Below are 17,602 nucleotides of genomic sequence, written 5' to 3'. Positions count from 1 at the left end.
AGTCTCAAAAGGGAGGGAATATAGGTATACATATAGCTTATTCACATTGTTGTATAGCAGAAACTAATATAAGCTTGTAAAGCAATTATTTTCCAAATAAAAAAATTAAACCTTGTTATGAGAAGGGACCAAGATGTGTTAGCAATAGGAAGACCCCAGGAAAGTGAAGGTCTATAATCATTACATCTCATGGTTACAGGAGTCTGAGAGGTCCCTGCCCAGCATTCTCCCAGGGCTGGACTAGTGTTTGTGAGTTTCTTGGAAATGCAAAATACTCCAGATATGCAAAGTGATTTCCAAGTTGCCAATGAAGCCAGGATTTGAACACAAGTCTCAGGCTTCCCTGCTGGGGTCCTTTCCCTATACCACCATGTACTCATCACCATGTACCTTGCTAACAAGTCAGAGAACTCATCTGTCCAGGACAAGATGCTCCTCAGACTCCTGCCTTTCCCAGCAGGTTTCCTAATTTACATATATTTGCATACATAATTCTCCATGATGAGAAATCTGAAGACCAAAGAGAATGAATAACTTGACTGGTATCTGTGGCAGGCTTAAAATGGGGTCCCCGAAAAGATAACTGGTTCTAATCCTTAGACCCATGAATATTACCTTGTATGAGTAGAAAATGGCTCTTTGCACATGTGATTAAATTAAGGATCCTGAGATGAGAAGATTATTCTGGAGTATCTGGATGGGGTTAAATGGAATCACATGTATCCTTGTAAGGCAGGCAGAGACAGATTCGACTAGATCCAGAAAGCAGAAGGAAATGAGACAACAGAAACGGAGCAAGAGATTTGAAGTTCCTTCTTTGCTGGCTTTGAAGTCGGAGAAGGGGCCTGTGAGCCAAGGAACATATGTAACTGCTGCTGCTGCTGCTGCTAAGTCACTTCAGTCGTGTCTGACTCTGTGCGATCCCATAGACAGCAGCCCACCAGGCTCCCCTGTCTCTGAGATTCTCCAGGCAAGAACACTGGAGTGGATTGCCATTTCCTTCTCCAATGCATGAAAGTGAAAAGTGAAAGTGGGGTCGCTCAGTCGTGTCCAACTCTTAGCAACCCCATGGACTGCAGCCTACCAGGCTCCTCTATCCATGGGATTTTCCAGGCAAGAGTACTGGAGTGGGGTGCCATTGCCTTCTCCAATATGTAACTCTAGGAGGTGGAAAAGATAAGAAAACAGTTTCTCCCCTAGAAGCTCAGGAGGAAGCCAGGCACTGCCCATCACTTGTAAACTGGCATAATGCCACTGATTTTGTACCTCTGGCCCCCAGAAATGAGAGAGAATAAATATCTGTTGTTTCAAGTGGCCAAGCTTATGGTCATTTTTTACAAGCAACCTCAGAAAAGTAATACAGCATCTGATAGAATTTTCCTTAATTTAAATCAAACTTGAAGTTTAGAATAGTGATAGATTTAAAGAAAAGTTGCAATGACGGTATAGAGAGTTCCTCTATGGCCCTTACTCAGTTTCCTCAAATGCTAACATCTCACTTTACCCTCGTACGTTTGTCACAGCCAAGAGACAAGATTGGCACATCACCACTAACTAAACCCCACAATTTATTCGAAGTTCACTACGTTTTCCTGATAACCTTTATCTGGTCTTGGATTCCATCCAAGACACCTTACATTTAGTCATCTTGTGTTCTTTGTGTCCTCTGCTCTGTGACAGTTTCTCAGTCCTTGGTTTCTGATGACCTTTAGTTTTGAGGAGTACAGGTCAGGTATTTTGGAGAAGGTCACTTAACTAGAATTTATCTGATGTCCTTCTCTTGGTTAGACTGGGGTTATGGGGTTTGGGAACGCACACGATGGAAGTGAAGTGCCATTCTCATTACATTGTATCAAGGGTACATACGATCAGCATGACAGCACTGATGACGTGGACCTTGATTACCTGTTGATCTTGAGGTAATATTTGCCAGGTTTTCTGTTGTGCAGTTACCTCCTTTTCCTCCCTTGCCTTCAACTCTTTTTTTCCCTCTACTCTTTCCTTAGTTGATTCATGAAAACAAGCCACTAGGCTTAACCCAGCTCAAGTGGGAAAGAGTTGTACTCCACCTCCTTGAGAGCACAGTGTCTATATGAGTTACTTGGGATTCTTCTATAAAGGAAGCTGTCTCTTCTACCCTGTATATTAATTATTCAGTCATATTTATATTAGTATGCACTGTGGACATTTATTTATACTTTGGGTTATAATGCAAAACAGTATGTTATTTGTTTTGTTAGTCAAACTGTTCCAGCGATGGCCCTTGGGAGCTTTTCCAGTTTGGCTCCCGTGTTTCTTTGAGATGCTCCTGTCATTTTTGTGTTTTGACCACTCCCTTACTTCTGACACTATGAGACTCATCTTATTGTCTGACCCTACCCCGAGTGTGTGCGCAATTGTTTCAGTCACATCCGACTCTTTGTGACCCTATGGACTGTAGCCCGCCAGGTTCCTCTGTCCATGGGATCCTCCAGGCAAGAATACTGGAGTGGGTTGCTGTGCCCTCCTCCAGGGGATTTTCCCAACCCAGGGATCGAACTGGGTCTCCTGCATTGCAGGTGGATTCTTTACTGCTGAGCCACCGGGGAAGCTCCTTAGCCTTACCCTAGCACCAGTTATTTCTCTAAGTATCTCAGAAATCCATTCATTAGAGAATGTATTAGAAACAACAATTTGGGTCTCTTTGCTACTTGCTACTGGGGTGGCATTGCTTTCAGGCTCTCTCAGAAGACAGAGCTTGGAAATACAGGTCTGTATATTAACCCATATTTATAATTTGGCAATTTCCAGTCAATACACTATTTTCCAAAGTTACTTTGGTCAGTCCTTTTTCTTCACTCAGTTCCATGAGATTTTCTCATACATTAGTAATTCAGTTAAGATTCTTTTTTCATGGTCTACATTCCATCCTGGGATTCATCAACTTCTTGGTTAATTTTTAAGCTTGTTTTATTTATTTATTTATTTGGCCATGCTGTGTGGCCAGTAGGATCTTAGTTTCCCAACCAAGGATTGAACCCATGCCTATGCAGTCAAAGTACAGAGTCTTAACCAGGGAAGTCCTAAGTTTTAAATTTTAATTTCTATACATTAAAATTCACCATTTGTGGGTTTTGACAAATATGTAGTCTCATGTATACATCCTACAATATCATATAGATTCGTTGTACAATCCTAAACAATTCCCCTGCTTTCCCCATCAAAGGTTCCTATTCCTTAAACCCCTGACTTCTGCTAACTTGTTTTCCATTCCTGTAATTATTCTTTTCCAGAAAATCATATGAATGGAATCAAATACAGTGTAGCCATTTTTATGGCTTCTTTCGTTTAACAAAATGTGTTTATGGTCCATTCATGCTGTTGTGTGAATAGCTCATTTCTCATTGTTTCTGAGCAGTGTTCCATTGTATGGATGGAGCACAGTATGTTTTTCAAGTCACCCACTGAAGGATATCTTGGTTGCTCCTGGTGACTGAAGATTATGAATAAGGCTTCTACATAGATACTGATGTGTAGATTGTTGTGTGGACTTATTTTCAAAACACTTGAGTGTATACTTGGACCATTATTGTTGTGTTATACAATAAGCCTATATTCAACTTTGTCAGAGACTGCCAAAAATTCTTCCAAAATGGTGTGTCATTTTGTATTGAGTTACCTTAAATTTCACAAATTAAAGCTGACTTTTCTCCTTCTACTCATTGTTTCCAGGCTTGTAATCAGGAGGTCACACTCACAAGGCAAATGGTTCTGGCTTTGCAGTCAGACTTGAGTTCAATTCCTGGCTCTGTAAGTGTAAAAACCACTTGAAATCTGAGTGACTTTGGACAAGTTAGTTAACCTCTCTGAGCTTCATATTGGGAATTCATCCTTCATATATGCATGATGTCCCAGGGTGGGTTTTCCAAGAGGTGGATTCTGTGATAGTGTTTAATCTGCAGAATGTTTACTAAGGGGAGCCTAGGCATCAATATCTGTAAGAGGAAGAGAAGGCAGTGGAATTGGGCAGAGGAAGGAGTTGAACCAAAATGGCCCATCAGAGTGCTCCTGATTTGGGCTAAAGTTTTTGTGGAAGGAAGACAGTGGAATTGTGCAAGGGTAAAATGCAAACCAAAGTGGCCCACCAGAGTGCTCCTGAATTGGGCTAAAGTGGCCGAGGCTGACATCCCGCCTGGATCTGTCTTAGGATCAGTTGCCCCTGTGCAGGCAGCTCTGCAGCTGGGACCACCCCTCCTTCCTTGAAGGTGCATCTGGGAGGGGTTTTCCAGGGTCCTCCCTCAAGGCAGGTTGGAAGAGCCCTGGATGAGAGCTGAGACCAGTCCTGTACTGGCCACTTTCCAGCTGTGTGACCTCAGACAATTCCTTCCCAGAGACCTTCATCCTACCGGGTATCAGGGGCTAAGATGACAGCCCCTGTTGACCCATGTACAGTGCTCAGCAGTCCACGAGGGGTTCTGTGCGCCTCACCTCACAACTCTCTTACAGGCCAACAACCAGGCAGCAGTGTACGTCCCGGGGCAGTGCTGCTCCTGTGTGGTCTGAGGACCTGCCTGGGTCCACGAGCTGCCTGTTACTGGTTCCTGACAAGGTAAGTACAGAATTGGAGAGGAACTGCTCAGAAACCTTATAGCAACGTGACAGAGTAGTTCTATGTGTAATAATAAAAAAATTGAGGACTTTCCTGGTGGTCTAGTAGTTGAGAGTCTGCCTGCCAGTTCGGGGGATGTGGGTTCCATTCCTGGTCTGGGAAGATTCTATGTGCCGCAGGGCAACTAAGCCTGTGTGCTGCGACTACTGAGCCCTCATGCCTAGGGCCTTTGCTCCATAACAAGAGAAATCAGCGCAATGAGAAGCCCGCAAACTGCAAGGAAGGGTAGACCCCACTGACTGCAGCTAGAGAAAGCCCGCACACAGCAATGAAGATCCACTGTAGCCAAAAATAAAATAAATAATAAAATAATTTAAAACATTTGATTTGCACTATGTTTGCTTTGTTTTCTTATTTCATTTCTGGGGTAATTTATATTGTATTTTACAAATGGATAGGTCAATGATGGATTAGAAAAATATATATATAAAATCTGCTCCTTTACTACAGATATTTTGAGATGCACTAATCTAGAGTATTCCTAATGCAGGCCTCTGACAATTCTTACATTTTTTAAAGCTGGGGACCGGGGGCACCTTTGATCCTTAATCATAGACATTTTATTGATAGTGCCAAAATTTGTTACTGTCTTTTTTGTGTTTTTAGGGCCTCTTTGAAAGGAGCTGTTAGAAAGAGTCTTTCTGCCCATCTATTTCTATTCATTCTCTCACTAAGAACGTAGGTAGACGTACGTGGATATACCAGTTCAACTGACTGAAAAGGGAAACACTTAGGTCAGCTTTCTATCAGGGAGTGAGAGAAAGACATAGAATCCAAGAAAAGTCCAAACCTGGTCTGTGATAGACACAAAATTTCACAGCTCTTCCAAAAACTTTTCCAGGAATTTATAAATGGAAGGGGTGAAGAAAAGCTGTTATTTATTCAACAGTCATTTATGGATGAACCATTTAAAGGTGAAGGCGCTGGACTCAATGAAGGAATGTGTCCTGTATGGGGTCCTAATGCCAGCAGAGGGGTGTTGGGGGTTGGGGACTGTGTGCCTGACTGGTTCCCAGGCACCTGCCATTTCTAATTCTGCACAGTTTCAGTCCAGAACCAGGCAGGATGAGAGCAGCATGTGATAGCTGCCTGGGACCAGGATGACTGTAATCCTTTAACATCTCTGACATGAACCTCATTTAATTATGAAGAAGTTATGTCAGTTACATTGAGTACTCTACGTGAAGCATTTACCCAGAGCCCAGGACATAGTGGCTTCTTAGAAAGTGGCTCAGGGAGCTGACTCTGCCCTGCTGTGGGGTCACTAAGACAGATGCTCAGTCCAGTCTGAGGGATCCATTGCCCCTCCATCTGGCCCATGACCCGATTCAGCTCAAGCACCTCCCAGGGCTCCTCCCTACTGAGGGGGATGAATTCCTGAGCCCTGGACTGGACAGTAGTTTCCCAGACAGCAGGCCAGGCATCCTCAGGGACCCTGTCTGCCCTGCTCAGTCCCATCTCCAGAGAAGCTTGCTGCACAAAGGCCTAAACCTCAGCTTCCTGTTCCCTAAACCTCACTGTGAGCCTGGCCCTCATCAGGAAGTCTCACCCATGTGTGCTCTGCCCTCTCCCTCCTCTCTGCCTTTGCTCCCTCAGCAGTTCATACGCTCTACCTCTGCCTCCTCTGATCTCTAGCAAAGCCCAGTCCTCCTGAGAGGGTGAGGATGAGGCTGGGCTGGGCCATGTGGCTGCTGGCAGAGCTGTGCTGGCTGACATCTGTCCTATTTGTTGTCACCATCAAGCAGTATCATCAGGCTGGGCCCCAGCAGGTCCTTTGTCCCCTGTGGGTAATGATGTCTTGTCTGAGAACTTCTTCCATATCAAAGGGCAGCCTAATTTTAAGAGGAGACTCCAGTTCTGCCAATCCCTGAGGGCCTTCATCCTCTGCCTGGTCTGCCCTGTGTCTGTACATAGCCGCTCCCTTCTCTTCCACAGAACAGGCCAGAGGTGGTAATTTTGAGCTGATTGATCAGGGAGGAAGAGGTAACATGCCTTTCTCTGGTCCATCTGAGCCACTGTCTGAGAAGAGGAAACAGGGCAGGAGGGCTGTGAAACCAGGCTGGGATTAAATGGGAGTCTCTGACCAGTGTTTTCAGTTAGGTAGGGAGGATGAGAAAAAAGTAAAATAGAATCTTTCATGTGATGAATTGACATATATGGAGCCCAAGGTCAGGGCTGAATTACAAAGGATAGAGTAGGAGTTACCATAAGCAGCTTTCAGCCTATGTGCCATTAGAGCCGAGGTCAGAGGTCATTTTAGCCCTTGGGAAAACTGAGACTCAGAGGGAGGTTGAAGAGGTTGATGTACAGTCATTTATCCAGTGACAGAGCTCAGGTCTTCCCCACCTCCAGGCCCCTTTGGCTGCCATACTGGGCTCAGAGGACTCAGAAACTCAGAGGTGCCAGGATGAGCCAGGAGATTGTGACCTCACCCTCCTCTCCAGCTAAGGAAGGGAGAAGATGGCACAGGCAGGATGCAGGATGGGGGAGCTTGCAGGAGAAAGGGCTGCAGCTGGGGTTGCTTCTGTGCTGTCACTCAAGGTAGAGGAAGAGAAACCTGCTCACTGGAGCTGCTCTTGTCCTGCCCATTGAGTAACAGGACCACAGAGGATGGAGACACAAACGTCACCCTCTCCCAGCATCTCTCCCAGTGCTCAGGTGGGCAGATCGAGGAGAGGACCCACTACAGAGGAGTCAGTGCAGGAGAGCAAATCACTGATGCCAGAGTCTGGTCTCCTCTGCCACGAGCCAGATGTGACCTGGGGCCTGGCATGAGGTGGAGCTGCAGGAGTCAGTGAAGGCTCTGGAGATGTGTTCAACAGACACCTCCAGGAAGCCTTCTGGGATCACAGCACCTCTCTCCCTAATGCCAACCCTGCCCTTTGGGGCAGCCCCTCCTCTGGGGAGGTACTCAGCAGAACTCCAAGTGTTGGTCTTTTGGGACGTTGTACTTGAGCTTGTGGGTTTCGAAGAGGTTGCTCAGCTCCTTCATGTAACATTCGTGCAGTCTGTCCACCTCCTCTTGGGAGGGATGTGGTGTCTTCGGCACCTCGATGGGGTTCCCCACTGCAAGACACAGAGGTGAGTGGTGGCCCAGAGTAGGAACCACTGGGGTCTCTGGATCCCGTGGGGCAGGACTCTGTGCCAGTGGTCACACCTACTAGAAAGTGCCTGTATTGTTTTCCTTTCAACTGTATTTTGTGTGATCTAATCTAGATATTAGGACAACTCCAAGATTCTGAAAAAATAAAAACACCTCCAGCTGGCATTGCCACTTACCAGATAATGTCCTAGGTGCTTTACTTGCATTATCTCCTAAAATCTTTCGAACAATCCTATGGGGATTGAACCTACTATTAGTCCATTTTAACAGGTCAAGTAGTGAGGCTCAGGGAGGTTAAGTAACTTATTGCAAGGTCACATAGCCAGGAAGAATCAGTGACAGATTGTAAGCCCTGAGGATGTGCACTTAGCCTCATGGACACGTGGATCTGGGAGTCTTAGAAGCCATGAGTGGAAGTGTCTGTATGTCTGGGAGGAGGTGGCCAACAGCCCAAATGCCTCTTCCTCCTCTCCCTCCATGCTGGTCTGCAGTGCTCCCCATTCTAGGGAGGACATGGGGGGACCTATCAACCTCCTTCCTCTTGTTCTGCCTGGCTCAGAAAGCAGCTGTTCTGTCTTCTTCTCTTGGGAATGGTTCTAGAGGCATCAGTTGTGAATTATGTTCATGAAAATATTACCAGACAACCCAGGAAAAGTCATGGTATAGACGGTTGGCCAAGTCTGTACTCAACTAAGAAATGATTGGGTGAGTGGAGATGAATAGACCTCTCTCTATAAGCTTTGCCATTGGAACCTAGTTGGAATTCAAGACGGGAGCAAATGAGATGACCATTTAGCAGAAAAGATGGTGCTAAGTCCATACACTAAAACCCATGCCCATTATTTACAGGGAAATCCCTCAGGCTCTCCTTTATAGCCTGCTGATCGCTACTTTACACACAATTCTAACAGACCTGGCATGCCCTTCCCTTGTATTCACCTTCTCCAAAAGTCTTATGGGATTGTCTGGTCAGAATTAAACTCTCCTTCTCTGGCATCATAAAAGTCAAGTAGATCCTGATTCAAGCCTCAGGGTTGTTATTCAAGGGCATGAGGATCTGTTTGAAGTGATTAACCTTCTCTGAGTCTCAGTTTGCCATCAATAAAATAGGGATGAGAGTCTACTTCCAAGGTTACCCGGAAAAGTGAGCTGTAAGGAGCCATTGTAGTGCCTGCCATACAGCGGGTGCTTGGTAATCGGTAGTGGCTATGGTTCTTTGTACTTCAGTTACAGTTCTCGTCCCAGACTGCTTTTTATCAGGGTTATTTGCCTGTGTCTCTATTTCACCCTCTAGAACATGAGCTCCACTTGGTCAAGGATATGTCCAACCCAAGTCCATGTCCTCTTGCAGCACAGAGCCCAGGCCTCTTGCCCTGTAGCCTTCCCCCCACCTTCCTACCCCAATCCAGGTCTAGGCTCACCCACGGTGGTGATGGGTCGGCGGTAGGGCATAAAACCAAAACTGTACTGGAAAACTCCACGGCCATAGAAGAGTGGGATGGTAAGACCTATCTTCTCGTACAGTCGATCACTGAACCATTTCCACCAAAAGCCAGGAGAATTCTCAGCATGGGCATATAAGTCATTATCCCCAAAGGAGAAGATCGGCACCAGACCTGCTCTGGAAGGAGACAGGAGAGAGGGCGTGTGAAGGGGCAAGAAGATTCAAACTGGTCACTTAGCAGGAAGCTTGTGACAGAAATTGCAGCGGAGGACAAAGCCCTGGGCTGGAAGTAGGTGGCCTCGGGTAACTCCTAGTTGTGCTACAGCTTTGCTTTGTGATGGTGGGCAGGTCCCAGCTCCTCTTAGGATCACCACCTCCCAGTTGCACCACGACAAGGAGATCAGAATGTTGCCGAGTCCTCCCAAACATCAAACATCTGCAAAGTTTCTGGGAAAATCTCTTCTGCCCCAGCTAGCTTGTGTTCTTCAGAGGTGCTTCAAGGTTGGATAACTGCTCTAAGCTGTGCCCCAAATTCTGTTCTCTCAGATCCCCTAGGTCTCCGATATAATGCCAACTTTGGGCGATATGACTGATCACACCTAGTCTTTTTGATCAACTAGTCTCCCTTCTAGAATCTTCTCTGGGTATTTGGACATGAGACAGTAAATACCTTGCTAAGTTATCTTCTCTATGAATGGACTGAGCATCTCTTGCTAAAATAGGACCTGCCTTAACCTCTGCTGTCTTCCCACCAAAACACAATCCTTGTCAATCTCCAGCTGAACCCAGAGCCCTCTCCCCAATACCCGTGCATCAGGGCGAGCCTGATGAAGCCCTTGCGGTTCCGTAGCACCAGCTTGTAGGCTCCAGGCCTGGTATTCAGTGCCTCCTTTATGCCTCCAACAGTGATGCCCACTAGGTTGCCGCTTCCTTTCCTGCTCAGGATGTGAGCAATACTCTCCTTGTCTGCTGAGACCAGCCCTGGGGAGAGAGTAATGTGGTTAGCTATGGGGTAAAGGGGGCAGGGGCCATAGTGGGGGATGTGATAGGTCTCTACTCACCCTCCCCCTACAGCTGGGAGTTTCCTGAGGACTAGGACTGAGTCATTCCCTTCTTCCCAACCCCTCACCAAGCTCATTGCTGGGAACAAAGCTGTGGGAAGTGCTTCCTTGGGTCTAGCCTCCTTCTCTACTACACATGTTCTTGGAGGAAATACAGAATTCTTAGAAGCCCTCCCTGAAATCCCTCCTCCATGTCTGCAGCCCTCATTTTCCTGGGCTCTCCAGTTCTGGGAAGGCCTACCCACTTGCATGATGTAATCCCTGAAGAATGGGATCCAGAAATATATGTTTATCGTTGTCAGATATGGGCAGATGCCAGGGAAAACTGAGGAGAAGCCTGTGCACTCTGTGCACAGGTTGGTAAAAGCTCCGATCGACAGGAGTCCATGAGGGTGGAAGCCAGCAACGTAGTTCCGGGAGGGGTCCAACTCAGCGGTCTTGACCAGCTGCAGGGACAGAAACCTGGTGAATCGGGGCTGTACCTCATGCCCTCGCTGGTCCACCTGCTGACTTTCTGTGCTGACCTCTGTTATGTGTCCCCTGTGCCCAAGTGCTATCACACCCCACGTGAGTGTGCTGAGATTAGAGACGGCCTATCTGAGGATCCTTGTCCCCACTGCAGACCTGGAGCAGAGGAGATGCTCTGGGAGACCATGGAATGAAGAGGGAGAGAATGGACCCATGAATGGACCCACCAGGGAAGGAAGACCCCCTGCCCAAGGCAGAGGCAGGACTCCTGGAAGGGTGACAGGGACACAAGCCCCTGTCCTACGTGAATGGAAACGTTATCCCAGGCAGAGTCCACCCAGAATGAAGGAGCCATTGCAGGAGGGAGTGAGCATGTCTCCAAGGACTGTGGCAGCTGGAGTTCTGTCCTGGATCAGGGCTGACCCTTGAGTTCCTGTGACTCAGTGTAAGAGACCCCAGTGTGCTGGGAAGTGGGGGTGGGAAAAGGGGCATGAAATCCCTAGTGATGCCCACAGGTGTGGGTGGGGAGGGGTCAAGGAGGTGTCCTGCCAAGTCTGTAGCACTTCCTGATACCAGGTCACAGCCTGCCCACAGCACTGCACCCCTGCTCAGGCCTTGGCCTTTGTAGACACTGCTGCTCCAGGATAATGAAATCTTCACATAGAAACCCAGCTCCTGGACTGATCTTCAGGATGAGGTGGAGGCACCTTGTCCTGGGGGAAACACTGCCTGATTCTCTACCATTAATTCTCAAGGAAGCCTATCACTTGTGTTTAGAAAGCTCCAAGACCCAGAAACAGTTTCCTAATTTTGCTTGAAATTCCACCACTAAACTCCAGTTCATAAAAATCAGATCAGGAACTGTTAAAAGTTCAGGAATCCACAAGCCTTTGGCAGGGAGTGCAGAGGCTTGCCAATGTGGAGGAGCTCCAGTAGAGCATGGGTTCCCACTTATGGGCTAGCCCATGATTCCTGCAAGGCCTGCACAGTGAAAGTGTGTGGAAGAGTTGGAGGATCTCCTGGGAGGTGCTGGGGTCCAGAATGTGAGGCCACTGAGCTATCTCTGCAAGCTCCCAGCCCAAGAGGGGCAAGTCACTGGGCACATCATCCCGCCCTCTGCGGTCACCTGATGGTACTGCCTGCCCTCTGCAGGCCTGCAGTGGGCAAGAATCCTGAATGCTGTACACATGAAATTTCTGCAAATCAAGTCCAGTGTCCCATCCGTCTTAATAGTGCCTTTGAGAAACCCTCCCCTGGGGTTATCTGTCTGGGTGAAGAGCATGAGTGCTGTGGATAGACAGTCACAGAGCCCCCTCAGTACCATTTTCCTGGCAGACATTCAACTGACAACACTGTTGGTTGCAAAGAGAGCCACATGCTGTTCTTGGAGGCCCTAGGATGATCTGATATTTCATGAAATCCTCACAACCCAGTAATGAATGTGGCATAAGCTCTGCTTTACATGTTGACCTTTGAGTCCATGGTCAGATGTCTACAACGACCTTAGGTCAGAGAGTCATTCAGAGGCACTCAGAGTAGAAGGGAGCGGTATGTTTACTGGATGTTTACTGGATATGAGGAGAAACTGAGGAACTAATTGAACAAGGCTCCGTCTAAGGACATAAAGCATACCAAAGTTTGAGGCAGAATAGATTCAGAGAACCAGTCCAGGGCTCTCTGCCTTGCTTCTTTACCCAAAGATAATACACAAATTTTGAAACCAGTAAAAGGACTTGTGCGACCTTGGTCATGCCTTTCTTTCTCACTGGGTATCAGTCTTCTTATTTGAAGAAGTGTGGGGCTAGATGTTCTCTAAGGACATGACTTTATACCTGCAAACTCAAGCATGTCTGCTGAGCAGTTTATACCTGTAAGACATATATGTGTGCTACAATATATAGTCCGCAGAGCTCCTTCAAATCCTGTTCATTCATCAGTCCTCATAGTGGCCCCACATCTCTGCAGGTGGTAAAGCACCATCAGACAGAAGCTGACTCCCCTCCAGGCCAGATAGTGGTGGAAGCCCAGGTCCTTCCTCCGAGCCCAGTATTCTGCTCACTGCACACAGGGTCACATTTCCCCATGGACACGTGGGGCACTACAGTCTTAACCACTCCCCAGCCGCCCCATTACTCACCGAGACGGGGAAATAGTCCTTCATGTACTTCCATATGACCCAGCGCCTTACGACCTCACTGTGCCTGCCCCCCTGCCATGGCTTATTTTGGTCCAAGTACAACCAGATCGCATACAGGATACTGAAGAACCAGAATCTTGTGAACAGGAGGCCTATGAAGACCACAAGGCAGATATGGGCTGGGGAGGGAAGCAGGAGCTGTCAGTGGTCACAGGAATGAAAGAAAAAGCTCTCCCCATATGCCCAGCACTAGCAGCACTGTTTTGTCCAGCCCTCACCCTAGGAGGAAGGGGTCAACCTCCCCTGCCTTCAAGAAGGAAGGAATGCAACCTTTCCAGTGTCACACTGGGAACCTGAATTTGAAAACAGACCTAACTACAAACTTTTCCCCACTGTACAAGGCTGCTTATTCACTCCAATCTTACCCTCTCCACCTCCCTCTCTGTCCTGTTAAGTAATTTGTATTTACCAAGGGCTCAGTAAAGGCCTGATGGAGAAGCGATTAAATGAACCTTTGGGACCACAGAGAAAAGGGAGACATTCTCTCTGCCCAGCCCTCTTTCAGTACACCCTCAGCCCATCCTTCATAGATATATCCCACCAGATCCCTCCTCTAATGAAGCTCTCCTATGGCTTTTTCATAACTTTGAGGCACAGTCCAAGCAGCTCATCCTGGCTTTCAAGCTCCCCATGACTGACTTGAGTCCCTTCCTGCTCCAGCTTCGCTCACCCATATGTACCCCTGTAATCCAGCCACACTAAGCTGCTCAGTGTTCCTACAACTAACTCCCTGAGCTCTTTCTGTCTCTTAGCTTTTGCTCACGATGCTTCCTATGCCTGCCCTTCCCTCTCCGGCCAAAGAAGGGAGGTAGAGGCTAACACACCTGCCTGGGCAGTGAGTCAGGGGTACAGCATGGCTAGGGCTGGGCCCAGTGAGGAATTCCCCTCTGATCTTTGCTTCTCAGTCCCTACCACAAGTTAGTCCCAGCTTCACTTCAGAGTTGGGGAGTTCTGTGGGGCTGTCATTAATCTAATGCCAATGGAACCTCATTCCCAGGGAATAATGCTCCCTCTTCAACTCGTTGACTCCACTCAATCCCATGCATTCAAACTCTTAAAGAAGGTCAGTTTCCACTTCTATCCCATCTGAAAGTAGGGTAGATTGGGCTGTCATTCCTGGTAGGCTTCCAGGAAGAGGGGACGTTTGACTCAATTTAAATAGTAGTAAAATTCATAAGCCATAGGTTGAAGTTCACAGATGCTCACTTTACACAGAGCTCTTATGATGTGTCAAGTGCTGGTGGTACAACTATGAACTGATAGAAAATCCTGGCCTTCTCAAGCTGACTCCCGCAAATCTGGAGGAAGGCGATAGGATGCCAGCAGGGACAAGATGTCCAGGATTTTGACTTAGGTTTAATTTAATTTAATTTATTTATTTGTCACTACAATGTGAAGAAAGCAATAAAACCCCAGCTAGGTCGCTGCCTTTGGGCAAAATCAAAAGTCTGTGTGGGCCACTCCCACTTTCAGAAAACCAGCTCTAGAGGGTAAAACCACATTGTTAATAGTGACTTCCTAGAGGATAGTATTTGAGGAAGTCTTTTACTTTTAGGATACACATTTTGTTTCAGTGTGTCACAGTAACATTATTAGTTTTGTACTGAGAAAATAAATGTTAGGAAAAAACCCATATGCAGGGTATTTCCGTTTGATCTAAAGACCTCCCTACACCCCACCGTCCCCCTCACCTGGGCTCACTCTTTGACTACTGTCAGCAGGAACAATCCTAACCAGGGAGTCTTTTCAATTTCTGAGGAAAGGAGACGACTTTTCTCACTTTATTACAACAAGGGGAAAAATGTAAAAGCCCACTTTACAGAGGCCCAGAGAGGGTATGTAGGTTGGTTAGGTCACACAAAAAGTTAGTAGGATGAGATCTGGCATTCAGTTCTACTATTTGGGCTACATTGTACTCCCAACATTCTTTCATTCAACAAATATTCATTGACTTTAACTCTTTTAGGAGCTGGAAATGCAGCTGAGAACAAGACAAACTGTTTGAAAGGATCTTACCTTCCTATATGAGATGTGAATTGTTAAGAGAAGGAAACAGAGTAAACAAGAAACCCATTGTTTCTGGGCCCTGAGTCCACTGTGACAGGTCCTAGTTAACCACTCCAGTCATCTCTTGGCCCTTCCACCAAATGGCCTACTCCATGTCCAGTGCGAACCAGCTGTTCACTATATGTATGGTGTTTACTCCCCCACTGGACGCCATTACTCTCCTACCAGCCTTTGAATCCTGCCTTGTGGATCCATCTCCTAACCATCTCTCTACCTACTGTCAGTCTCCCTTGACCAGGGGACCTGATCAATTATATACAGAGCTGAGGATTTTAAATGTAAAAACCATTCTTGGCTCATGGGCTGTGCTGTGCTGTGCTAAGTCACTTTAGTTGTATCCGACTGTTTGTGACCTCCATGGACTATAGCTCACCAGGCCTCTCTGTCCATGGGGTTTTCCAGGCAAAAATACTGGAGTGGGTTGCCATTTCCTCCTGCAGGGGATCTTCCCAACCCAGGGATTGAACCAGCGTCTCTTAGTTCTCCTGCATTGGCAGGTAGGTTCCTTACCACTAGCGCCACCTGGGAAGCCCAGGTGACTTCCCTGGTGGCTCAGATGGTAAAGAATCTGCCTGCGATGAGGGAGACCTAGATTCGAACCCTGGGTTGGGAAGATCCCCTGGAGAAGGTAACAGCTACCTACTCCGGTATTCTAGCCTAGAGAATTCCTAATTCCATGGACTATACAGTTTATGTGGTCACAAAGAGTCAGATACGACTGAGTGACTCTTTCACTTTCATGGGCTGTACCAATATAATAATAATGAGTGGGCTGGATTTGGCCCATGGGGCATAATTTGGAGACCGCTGATACAGATTGTTACTGCTCCCTGTCATTAATTTACACCCTACACCCTCAACACAGTAGATCCATTGGCTTCAGCCATATACCACACAGATTGGATCTTGTCATTCCCATACTTAAAGCCCTCCTGGGGCTCCCTCTGTCCCCAGGATAAGGGACAAGGTACAAGCTCCTGCTCCTGGCACCAGTGGACCCAGATCCCTTTCCTCAGCTACCCTCCCTATAGCTCCAGGACCAAGGCTACTTGACCTCCCAGTATTCTAGACTGGGCAGGAGGTGGGTGCAGCCAGGCAGACACACTCCTGCTGGCAAAGCACCCCGAAGGCCAGCTGAGCAAATTGTCCCTCATACCAGGTGATCCCCAGGTGCTGAGCTCAGCAACCCTTTTAGGACCTGTGTCTTTCTCCCATCAGTGCACCCTGCGTTCCAGAAGTGGCAGGTGTCCATGGCCTCCTGTTCCCAGCCCAGGTCGCCTTACTTAAGACCATGAAGGAGAAGATCCATTGCAGGACTGTGAAAGTCTGCAGTCTGCGCTCCAGTGGCACAAATAAAGGAGCAAACTCCACCATGCTGGCTCCTCTGTGGATTCTGGAGGCTTCTCTGAGTTCTGCTGTGGTCTGAGACAGCTGCTGGTCTGGTTTGCTGCTGCCAGTGATTGTTTAAGCATTTATGGATTCTGAACTGGGTGGGTGCCCAGTCCAACCCAACCCCAACATCTTCCTGCCCCCGCTTGGCAAGGACATCTTTCTTAGGAGAAACCTTTAAACCACTTTCCTAGCCCCAGGTAAAGATGGAGGAAGGAAAGGACATTTGCTTTCTCAAGTAATGTTTTATCTGCCAGATCTTCTTTCTCTGTTTGCTTGAATCTTGCCATCACTTGGTATGTGAAGCAACAAATATAGCGCAATCTTGTCTTCTTTCCACCTTTCCAGCTACCTGGCTATGATAATTGTCTCCTTTCATTTGCAAGGTCCACTGTTGCCCTCCATGAATTTGTAATTACAATTTCCATCTAAAAATCTCTCAGCCCCACCATCTCCTCTACCTCCTGCCCTATTCTTCAGCTCACCTGCACAGCACAACTCTTGGAAAAGCTGTCATTGTCTCTTGGAAGACAATGACAGCTGTCAGCTCCACATCCTTGCCTCCCATTCTCTCCTCCCTCCTCCCGACTTCAGACATCACTGTTCCATGGAACTGCCTTTGACAAGTTCACCAGTGGTCTCCACGCTGCTGAATCCAGTGGTCAATTCTCAACTCTCATCTTGACCTCTCAGCAGCCTCAGACACAGTCGGTCCCTCCCTCCTTGAAACCACTTGGTCTGTGGACACCACAGTCTCCTGGTTTCTCTCTTGCCCCTCTGACTGCCCCTGGGTCTCCACGGTGGCTCTTGTCCTTCACCAGGCTAAGTGTTTGAGGGTCTTTCTGCTCTCTCTGTCCCTGGACCCTCCCTCCTCTCCTGCAGAGACCTCATCCAGGCTCACAGCCTTGAAGTCTGTCTACAGAATGAACACTTCCAAACTGTATCTCCAGCCTGACGACCCCTTGGGCTCCAGACTTGACTCTGTAGGTGGGTACTGGACATCCTCCCTTATAGTCTGCTCGGCACCTCCAGCACAGCTTGTCTAAAACTGAACTTGACTTCCCCTCGCCTGCCCGTGTTATAGTCTCCATATAGCCAAAGAGCTTTCCAAAGTGGTTACTCCTATTTACCCCCACAAGCCCCTGACAAAAATTCCAGTAGCTCCACATCCTTCTCAACATTTAATCCATTGTAGTGAGCGTATGGGGAAAACTTCATTGTGCTC

At 47.5% G+C, this 17,602-nt stretch overlaps 1 protein-coding gene across 1 annotated transcript; it reads right to left on the bottom strand.

Annotated features, from left to right (window-relative positions):
• Positions 1-6,943: 6,943 nt before the first annotated feature.
• Positions 6,944-16,362, bottom strand: LOC145526754 (2-acylglycerol O-acyltransferase 2-like). Its single transcript, XM_081543159.1, has 6 exons — positions 16,272-16,362; positions 12,862-13,040; positions 10,498-10,702; positions 10,002-10,176; positions 9,173-9,372; positions 6,944-7,714 (listed from the first exon to the last, which is right to left on the bottom strand). Exons 1-6 carry the CDS (start codon positions 16,360-16,362, stop codon positions 7,560-7,562), a joined length of 1,005 nt encoding a protein of 334 aa, XP_081399285.1. The 3' UTR covers positions 6,944-7,559.
• Between the last annotated feature and the right edge of the window lie 1,240 nt (positions 16,363-17,602).

The sequence above is a fragment of the Giraffa tippelskirchi genome, chromosome 11, assembly GCF_054371585.1.
Source record: "Giraffa tippelskirchi isolate mGirTip1 chromosome 11, T2T-mGirTip1v1.2.pri, whole genome shotgun sequence".
NCBI lineage: Eukaryota > Metazoa > Chordata > Mammalia > Artiodactyla > Giraffidae > Giraffa > Giraffa tippelskirchi.
Note: the sequence above shows the minus strand (reverse complement) of the source record. Positions and strands in the feature narration are given on the sequence as shown.

Bases quoted from the DNA above. Each gene is read 5' to 3' on its own strand.
- LOC145526754 (XM_081543159.1), bottom strand. From the start codon at position 16,362: ATGGTGGAGTTTGCTCCTTTATTTGTGCCACTGGAGCGCAGACTGCAG. The intron at 13,041-16,271 runs GTAAGGCGACCT...TTCCCTCCCCAG, and splicing joins CTTCTCCTTCATGGTCTTAA to CCCATATCTGCCTTGTGGTC. The intron at 7,715-9,172 runs GTGAGCCTAGAC...TGTGTCTTGCAG, and splicing joins CCGACCCATCACCACCGTGG to TGGGGAACCCCATCGAGGTG.